The following is an 8,339-nucleotide window of genomic DNA, read 5'->3' as shown; positions in this document are numbered from 1 at the left end:
ATCCGTTTTGTTGGTCAGCTAGCCTCTAGCAGCTATCCGTTTTGTTGGTCAGCTAGCCTCTAGCAGCTATCCGTTTTGTTGGTCAGCTAGCCTCTAGCAGCTATCCGTTTTGTTGGTCAGCTAGCCTCTAGCAGCTCTCCAGACTCTTGAACTGCCACAACATTTAGGTGAACCCAAACTCAGCTGCATGACGTTGGTCCAGTGAATCTAACAATCTAACAAGCTGGTAAGAAGTTACCAGACCAAGCTGAGAACCCTCAGGAGCTCCAACACCCAGCTAATGCTAACTGAAATTAGCTTGTTAGCTGCAGGTGGAGGACTTCAGTCCCTCAAGGTTCCTTCTGTCAGACAAACATCCATCTTCTCTGGAAAATCTTGCTGTTATTATTTAGTTAAAAATAACTCTGTTTTCTTTACACTTCAGTTCTGGAGGTTTGGAAAATGGGTCGATGTCGTCATTGACGATAAGCTGCCAACAATCAACGGCCAGTTAATTTTTGTCCATTCTAAGAACCCAACTGAGTTCTGGCCCGCTCTGTTGGAGAAGGCCTACGCCAAGTACGTGAGCTGCTGATAAAACGTTGCTGCTGACGTGTTTGTGTCTAACCTGGCCCTGCTGTGTCAGGGTCTGTGGCTCCTATTCAGACATGAATGCAGGAACTCCAGTGGAGGCCATGGTGGACTTCACCGGCGGCGTCCACATGTGTGTGCAGCTGTCTGAGCCACCTGCAGACCTGTGGGAGCTGATGTGCAGAGCCGGCCAGGCCAAGTCGCTGATGGGCTGCGGGACTCCACAGGGCGTAAGAGACGATCACACCTCAGCCAGCTCCAAACTGAGAAATCCCTGCGAGTCTGAGCAGATCTGGACCTGCTATAATACACCATAATAACACAGAGAAACTTGTTCTGGATGTCAACCAGTTAGAGAAAAACCTGGGGTTGCCACCAACTGACTGTTGATACAGGATTAATCTGCTGAAACATGACAGAAAGGACAGGTGAAGGTTTCATGAAACTCCCAGGATCTGGGAAGCTCTAAGTTCAGACATGCCAGGACTCAGGTTTCATCTTTTCACCCCAAGGAGGGAAAGATGACGAGAAGACATAAACAATTTATCTACCTTTTTAGGAATAGAGTTAAACAACTGGGTCAAGTAATAACATTAAACCCGTCCAAACCGCTCTGACCAATCAGAAGTGGGTTCTCCTCCCGCTGGGTCGCTCCAGCACCAGATTCAGAACTTAAACCTTTTCATCAAATTCCCTGGGCAGTTTGTCACTTCAGTTATTAGGAAATATGATGAAACAACTGAAAAAGCAGAATCAGAAAATTCAAAGCAGAAATGTTGAGCTTCTTAATAAACTCTCATGTCTGCTAACATTTTGATCAGCTTGTTTAGAAGTCGTGTGAAGGTTAGACCTCGGCTCTAGATCCGGTGGATTAATCTGGAAGAACAATCTGTCAATCTGCAGATTAACAGCCACTAAAGCTCTTCAGGTTTTGTTGTTGTAGGTCAGAGAAGGCGTCTGTAGCTGAAACCTTCCTAAGTCTTCACTGACTGATGGAAGCAGCTGACGCCCAGCTCAGGCTTTCTATAACATAATAGGTACATTTACTGACTTTAATCCTGAATTTCTCCTTTCTTAGGAGACTTCTGCCAACACCGTCTTACCAAATGGCCTAGTTCAAGGCCACGCCTACGCCGTCACTGGAGTCAGGGAGGTAAAACATGGATTTCAACAGGAACTCCAACATGGAGAGAGTCAGCCTAGTTCAACATGTAAGTGCTGCAGTCAGACTGATCATCTGGTGAGTGCTGCGTCTGCTACCTGTCGGCCAGGTGCTGAGCAGAGCGAAGGCTGAGCGTCTGGTGCGTCTGTGGAACCCCTGGGGCCAAGGAGAGTGGAGCGGAGACTGGAGCGACCGGTGAGAACAAACGCCTCTTTCCTCCATCCTTCATGCCGACACCGTCTGGCCTTTCTGGGTGAAGGAGCCGGATCTCAGGCAGTAAGCGATCTAAGGATGAACTAGCAGACGGCTGAATGGGACGACGAAGGGATTAAAGATGGATTCTTCCTGTTCTGAAAGCTTCCCAGGACCGCCAGCAGGAGGCGTCCTTTAACAGCCACTTTACGTCATCAAACTCGGTTTGATCTGTGCAAATATCTACCGTTCCCCAGAGGCTCGCAGCAGAAACACACTCAGTTTGGAGCCAACAGAGCGGTGTTGGGTTTCTGACCCATCAGAAAACCAGCGTAGCACTGGTTTCCTTCTCATTGGTTCCCATTTGAAACAGGTTTGATGGTGCTGATGCATCAGTGTCATTATTATCCAAGCAGCAGCCATTACAACATGGCCGCCCTCCCTCAGTGGCTCCATCAGAACCACACTGACCAAAGTTCTGGGCTGTGGTACCAGGCCCAAAGGCTCAGGCTCTGAAGTGACTGAAGTTGACCAAGATGATCCGGAGTTGAGGATGTTTCTGGCTGTTGAGTTAATCCTACAGAGTTCTGTTCACCTGTCCTGTTCCTGCTTTTTTCCTGAAGGTCGTCTCTGTGGCAGACGGTGAGTCCTCAGGATCGTGAAACCTGCCTTTCAGTGTGTGAAGACGGCGAGTTCTGGTGAGCTGGACCCGCTTTCTCCGAGCGGACTGCTGAGAATAAACTCTGCTCTTATTGTTTCCCATCACCTCACTCCTGCTGTCAAATACTGTCCAGGATGACTCTGCAGGATTTCTGCAAGTTTTACTCTGACCTGGACATCTGCTGCTCGTGTGTGGACTTCCTTGATGGGAGCTCGTCCTGTCACTGGAAATCCTCGTTCCACGAAGGCCGTTGGGTCGCAGGGATCTCAGCTGGAGGCTGCATGAATCACCCCGGTACGAAGAAAAAATATAAATTAAAAAGAAAACGGCCGGTCAGACTCTGGATCGGTTCAACCTGCTGTCAGACGGTCAGGTTACTGTAAGCTTTGGGTAAAGGAAAATACAGGAAAAAATAAGGAAAATACAGGAAAAAGACTGAAAAAGAGGGGAAAATGATAAAAAGAGAAAAGAGAACAAAACAGAAAAATCAATGTAAAGAAAAAAGGACATGAGGAAAAACGTGGGAAAAAATAGACAAAAGATAAAATGAAGGAAAATGGCATTAAATAATTCAGAAAGAGGAGAAGTTTTGTTGAACCTATAAGGTGAATTAAACTGATGATTGCATCAGCTTCCCAGGGATGAATCAGGGGCTTCTTCATCCTACGTTCATGGAGGTCTTCCTCTTTTCCTCCCAGGGACCTTCTGGACCAATCCGCAGTACCGGGTGGAGGTTGGAGGCTTGCAGGGCGGCTGTGCAGACAGTCAGGGTGAGAACAACATGCTGGTGTCTCTCATGCAGAAGCCTGACAAGAGGAACAGGCGGCTGGTCCAGAACCTCCACATCGGCTTCTCTGTGTTTGAGGTGAGCGTCGTCTTCCTGCCGCCATCTTTGATTCATCTCACACTTTCTAACACGTTTCACCTTCTCCTTTTCTTCAAGGTGCCTAAAGAAGTAAGTGTTATTGTTTCATCTGCCAGTGTTGAGCAGGCGACGCTGTAAAAAATGAGTTAAAGTTATAAGTTGTGGCGCTCCAGTACAGGGCCGTGAGGGGGAAATTCCCAGCCGTTTTCTTCGGCAGAAACAAGCCGGTGGCTCAGATGGACAGATACACCGACGCACGGGAGGTGATGCAGCTGCTGAGCCTGAAGCCCGGAGAGTTCCTGATCGTCCCATCCACCTTCAACCCCAACGAGACGGCGTCCTTCATCCTCACCGTGCTGTCCAAGGCCGAGACACACGTCCAGTAGGTCCCAGCTGGGACTGGGCCCAGTACGCTCTGAGGGCCCCGGTACGCTCTGAGGGCCCCGGTACGCTCTGAGGGCCCAGTACAGTCTCAGGGCCCAGTAAGCTCTGAGGGCCCGGTACGCTCTGAGGGCCCAGTAAGCTCTGAGGGCCCAGTACGCTCTGAGGGCCCAGTACGCTCTGAGGGCCCAGTACGCTCTGAGGGCCCGGTACGCTCTGAGGGCCCAGTAAGCTCTGAGGGCCCGGTACGCTCTGAGGGCCCAGTAAGCTCACTGTGTGGAACATCTTCAGTGACCTCAGAAATAAACTTAGTTTTTATTAGTGAATAAGCAAACTTAAAAAAACTATTATAGTTCTGGTGGCCGGCGGTTCCTGAACGCACCGCAGACAGCGCAGTCAGCCAGACTCCTGCGTGTCTGGCAGCAGAGCATCATTTGGGTTTGGCCCAATGCAGCTGGATTTGGACTGTAGTTTATTTTTCGCTACCAGTGATGTCTACATTGTGCAGGTCTATGTTCAGGTGAATTATTGGTCATTTGGAGCAGCTTATTGCTTCAGTGTTAAAACGTTTCGCATCGCTGGCGTTTATCTTTGTTCATCCAAAGAACCAGAATCCGTCAAGCAGCGTTGCTAATGATGACCAATAATGATTATGAAATATTTTACATCCATTGCTCAGATTAAAATGCTATTGAATATGCAGAGAATGAGTGAAAATTGTGGTTTTGTGAAGGTGAATGCTTGTGGTTTCTCCTTGCAGTGAGAGCTCTGGTGGAAACAACCCGGAGCAGACGGAGACAGAGAAGGTAGGCCAGACTGCCAGGCTCTCTGAGGGTCAGCGTGTTCTGCCATCTCACGCCTCACATTTCGGTTTGAATGGAACCGATACCAAGTGACGCTTTGTGACTTCCCTGCAGCCCTCTGCTCAGGACAGCACAGCGGATGAAGACAATAACAGAACTCTGTTCAGGCAGTTCTCTGACAAGGTGAGGCACTTTTCACTAGAACAGCATCACTCTGCAGCCACCGCCAGACCCTCCTACATTTCTGTTCCTACAGTACGAGGAAGTGGACGCTGAGCAGCTGCAGAGCCTCCTCAACGGCAAAATCCTGAGAGGTTTGGACTGAGCCTCCATCGCAGGGTCACAGGGTCACCTGCATCACTCTCACTCCTTGCTCTGTTTTCATCCAGGTGACCTGAAGTCTGGCGGCTTCAGCACCGACGCCTGCCGCAGCATGGTTGCCCTCATGGACGTATCCTCCACCCAAACTCCCCACAACAAAGGGGGTAAAGTCTGACCTTTAACCCCTGCCTCTGAATGAACGTACCTTAACGAACTGATCAGACATCCATCACTGGGAAGCTGAACAGTGAGGAATTTGTCAGTTTGTGGAGGAAGATTGTTACGTACAAGGTGAGAGCAGTGAAGGTCGTTGAGTTTTTACCACACAACACACTGCTGCTTTTCAGCCGATGCTCACTAAAGAACATCCAGTTAAGTTTAATGGCTGAAGAAGGACGTTTCTGATTATTTATTATGAGGTTACAGAGACAAACTAGAGCTTCATGGATCATAATCACTAACAGCCACAGGCCAGTGGACCGACTGCTTTATGCTGCAAAATAACAGAACCTAAAGACTGAGCTGCCAAACTCTGGTTGCAGACTGAAATTTACCGAGTCATAATCAGATCATGAAACATTCAGATCATCATCAACGGGACACAACACCAAACACATGGACACTTTAGACAAATGTGACAGCACAGATGTTAAACATCGACTTATCTGCTGCCTTTATGAACACAAATCATACAGAAGTCAAGTAATACCTGAGAATTAAAAATAAAATGTCTAAATATAAAATACATGACCTCTCCTTTGCTAGTGATAACAGGTGAAATACTGTGTGGTGTGAATGAGAGGAACGCTGACAGCAGATCATGAAGATATGAAATAATCTCTCCCTCCCTGAACAGACGCAGCATCACCGTCCTGCTGCCTCTGCTCTCATCTAACATGGGAAGAACAACAACATTAATATTCCTGCTAACAGGGAACGACTGGCTTAAGGCCCAGATTTCACATACAAATAGAAAAACACTGGCAGAATGCAACAGTCACAGTAAAAGCAGGAAAACAGAAAGATGGTTTCAACCGTCTGTAGTCTGGAGATCCAGACAGCTGACTGTCCTCTGTCTTCCTTCAGGACATCTTCTCTCACTGCGACGTCTCTCGGACGGGGACGCTGTCGCTCAGCGAGCTGAGGAAGGCCATCATGGCTTCAGGTCAACAAGGTTTTATTCATCCTGGATTCACGTCGCAGTGTTATTTGCTCACACCCTGCCTAATGTGCAAGCCTGCATTAGTTTTCAAACAACCCACAGTCAGCCCCACATCCCCCAGAACCCAGTGTGCCGTGACCGTGTGTAAATTCAAAGTGAAACTAATAAAATCATCAGTTTAATGTTTCTGACTGTTAGCCGTAGCTCAGTGCTCAGCAGGTCTGATAAAAGCTCTGACAGACTTTACCCTGTTGCACAGGAAAGACGATCAGTGACGACATGCTGAACGTCATGGCTCTGCGCTACGGCGCCTCCTCTGGATTCATAACGCTGGAGAACTTCATCGCTTTGGTCCTTCGCTTTGACCGCATGTCCCGTAAGCATCTGATCAGAGGACATCGTGTTGGTGATCGCCAAACCAAAACCTAAGTAGAGTGTGCAGCCAGATCTGGAGTTTGGGATTTTACTGCTGCTGAGATCCTGATAAACCAGGCTAGTTGTGTGTTAAGCAGATGAGGGCAGAGAAATTATACTTAAGTAAGAGTAAAATGATCAACTATTTAAGATTTACATAATCAGGCGGACCATAATGTAAACTGACAATAATTAATTTAAGTAACAAAAAATAAAATCAGGCAAAATGAAATATTTCCAAACCATTTTTTTTCCAACAAAAAATCTTTGAAACTTTAACAGAAACTGAAGGTGTATGTCTGAGTCTGGTGAAATTTTGGATAAAACATGTTTAATTTTCATTCAGTGGGTAGAAAATCCAGAAATCTTACTCAACTAAATGTAACTAATTACTATCCGTCTCTGGTGTTGGGCTACACTGAAGGAATTAAATACGACATTGTATTTTATGAAACTGGAAAGTCGTTGAAAGCTTATTTTAGTAATTCAGTTTATGATTATTTCCTGTTTATTGATAATTATTTCAATTTCTTCAAATATTTTTCCCTGCAGAAATATTCAGACAGTTATCTGATGGAGCAGCCGTGACTCTTCGAGAACCAGAGGTAATTAAACTGATTTTTCTCTCTGACTGAACTGCTGCATCTTTACAAACACATGGCAGAAAACGGATCATATCCGGTCTCTGCCTGCCTTACAGATATGAAGTAAATAATAATGAACTTAATGTCTTTCTTCTAGTGGATGTACCTTGTGATGTACTCCTAACCTGGAAAAGAAGAGCTGAACAGGAAACGATCAAGCAGAGCCAACGTCTCCACCGACTGCACCACTACGAGACCCTAACGGAGCATCAGACAGATTTTAGGCTTCGCTGAACGCGTTTTTTAAACATTTATGAAAATATATCCAAATCATATTTACTGAAAACATGTAACATGTGAAAGTTTGATGAAAATCCTAACTTTCATTTGAGAACATTTATTCACTTAAGAAAATAATTCCACATTAAGAAATAAATATGTTTTAACAAAATTGCTGTTTTTTCTGATGACAATTCATATAAAATAAAATGTGGTGTGAGCCTGAGATCTGTTTCCTTGTGTCACTAGCAGGAGCACCAGAGATTATCTGACACATGTTCATCTTCTCTGACTTTAACTGGACCTTTGAGCTCCGTCAAGTCAGACTCAGCTTGATATTTTTCAGCAGCAGATCCTCCAGGTGGCTCTTGTTCTGAAACACAGGATGTCTCTGGAGGACGATACACAGCAACATTACATTTTGTTTCAACAAAATATGTTTGTTGAAACAAGCAACAAACATTACATTTTGTCAAAACAATCATCAAGAATAATAATCAAACACATTAAATTTCTGTAACCCAGACGAACATGTTAGTGATTTTAAAATAACTCAAGTTACATATGCTCTAAATATAGCCAAAATGTGTTTCATTGATTTAAAAATACTTAAAAACTGCTTAAAATGCCTAAGCATAATTTAATCCATGGGCCAGAGGCTAAAATTTCACGTTTTTCTCCATTTCTAAGAGGGACTTAGCCCTGTCAATCATTCTCATATGGGCGCTGCTCTACCCCGGTTTTCCTGGAACATAAAGTTACTTCTCAGTTGCTTTAGAAACACGAACATGAGGTTGATTGACAGTACTAAGATTCTCCTCCTGACTGTGTGTTATTTTTGGTGTAACGAGCTCCAGTGACCTCTGTGTTGGTCAGAGAGACTCAAAACCTGGTTTAAATGAAAGCCAGGAGTGTCCCCTTTAAGATGTGTTAGGAAAATAAAAT

At 45.6% G+C, this 8,339-nt stretch overlaps 1 protein-coding gene across 1 annotated transcript; it reads left to right on the top strand.

The window, feature by feature from the left end:
- Window positions 1-9: 9 nt before the first annotated feature.
- LOC106943754 (calpain-8-like) lies at window positions 10-7,562 on the top strand. The gene is made up of 18 exons (XM_015027055.1): window positions 10-558; window positions 626-800; window positions 1,649-1,723; window positions 1,842-1,927; window positions 2,548-2,622; window positions 2,719-2,879; window positions 3,284-3,450; window positions 3,529-3,540; window positions 3,624-3,832; window positions 4,592-4,637; window positions 4,749-4,817; window positions 4,891-4,948; window positions 5,024-5,085; window positions 5,178-5,246; window positions 6,042-6,120; window positions 6,377-6,493; window positions 7,084-7,136; window positions 7,273-7,562. The coding sequence occupies exons 1-18, from the start codon at window positions 281-283 to the stop codon at window positions 7,297-7,299; spliced, it is 1,818 nt and encodes a 605-aa protein (XP_014882541.1). The 5' UTR covers window positions 10-280; the 3' UTR covers window positions 7,300-7,562.
- The last annotated feature ends 777 nt before the right edge of the window (window positions 7,563-8,339 follow it).

The sequence above is a fragment of the Poecilia latipinna genome, unplaced genomic scaffold (genome assembly GCF_001443285.1).
Source record: "Poecilia latipinna isolate Pla-1442-1.1 unplaced genomic scaffold, P_latipinna-1.0 Scaffold5840, whole genome shotgun sequence".
Lineage (NCBI taxonomy): Eukaryota > Metazoa > Chordata > Actinopteri > Cyprinodontiformes > Poeciliidae > Poecilia > Poecilia latipinna.
This window is presented reverse-complemented; position numbering and strand designations above follow the sequence as displayed.

Bases quoted from the DNA above. Each gene is read 5' to 3' on its own strand.
- LOC106943754 (XM_015027055.1), top strand. From the start codon at position 281: ATGCTAACTGAAATTAGCTTGTTAGCTGCAGGTGGAGGACTTCAGTCC. The intron at 1,724-1,841 runs GTAAAACATGGA...CCTGTCGGCCAG, and splicing joins CCGTCACTGGAGTCAGGGAG to GTGCTGAGCAGAGCGAAGGC. The intron at 4,818-4,890 runs GTGAGGCACTTT...CTGTTCCTACAG, and splicing joins TCAGGCAGTTCTCTGACAAG to TACGAGGAAGTGGACGCTGA.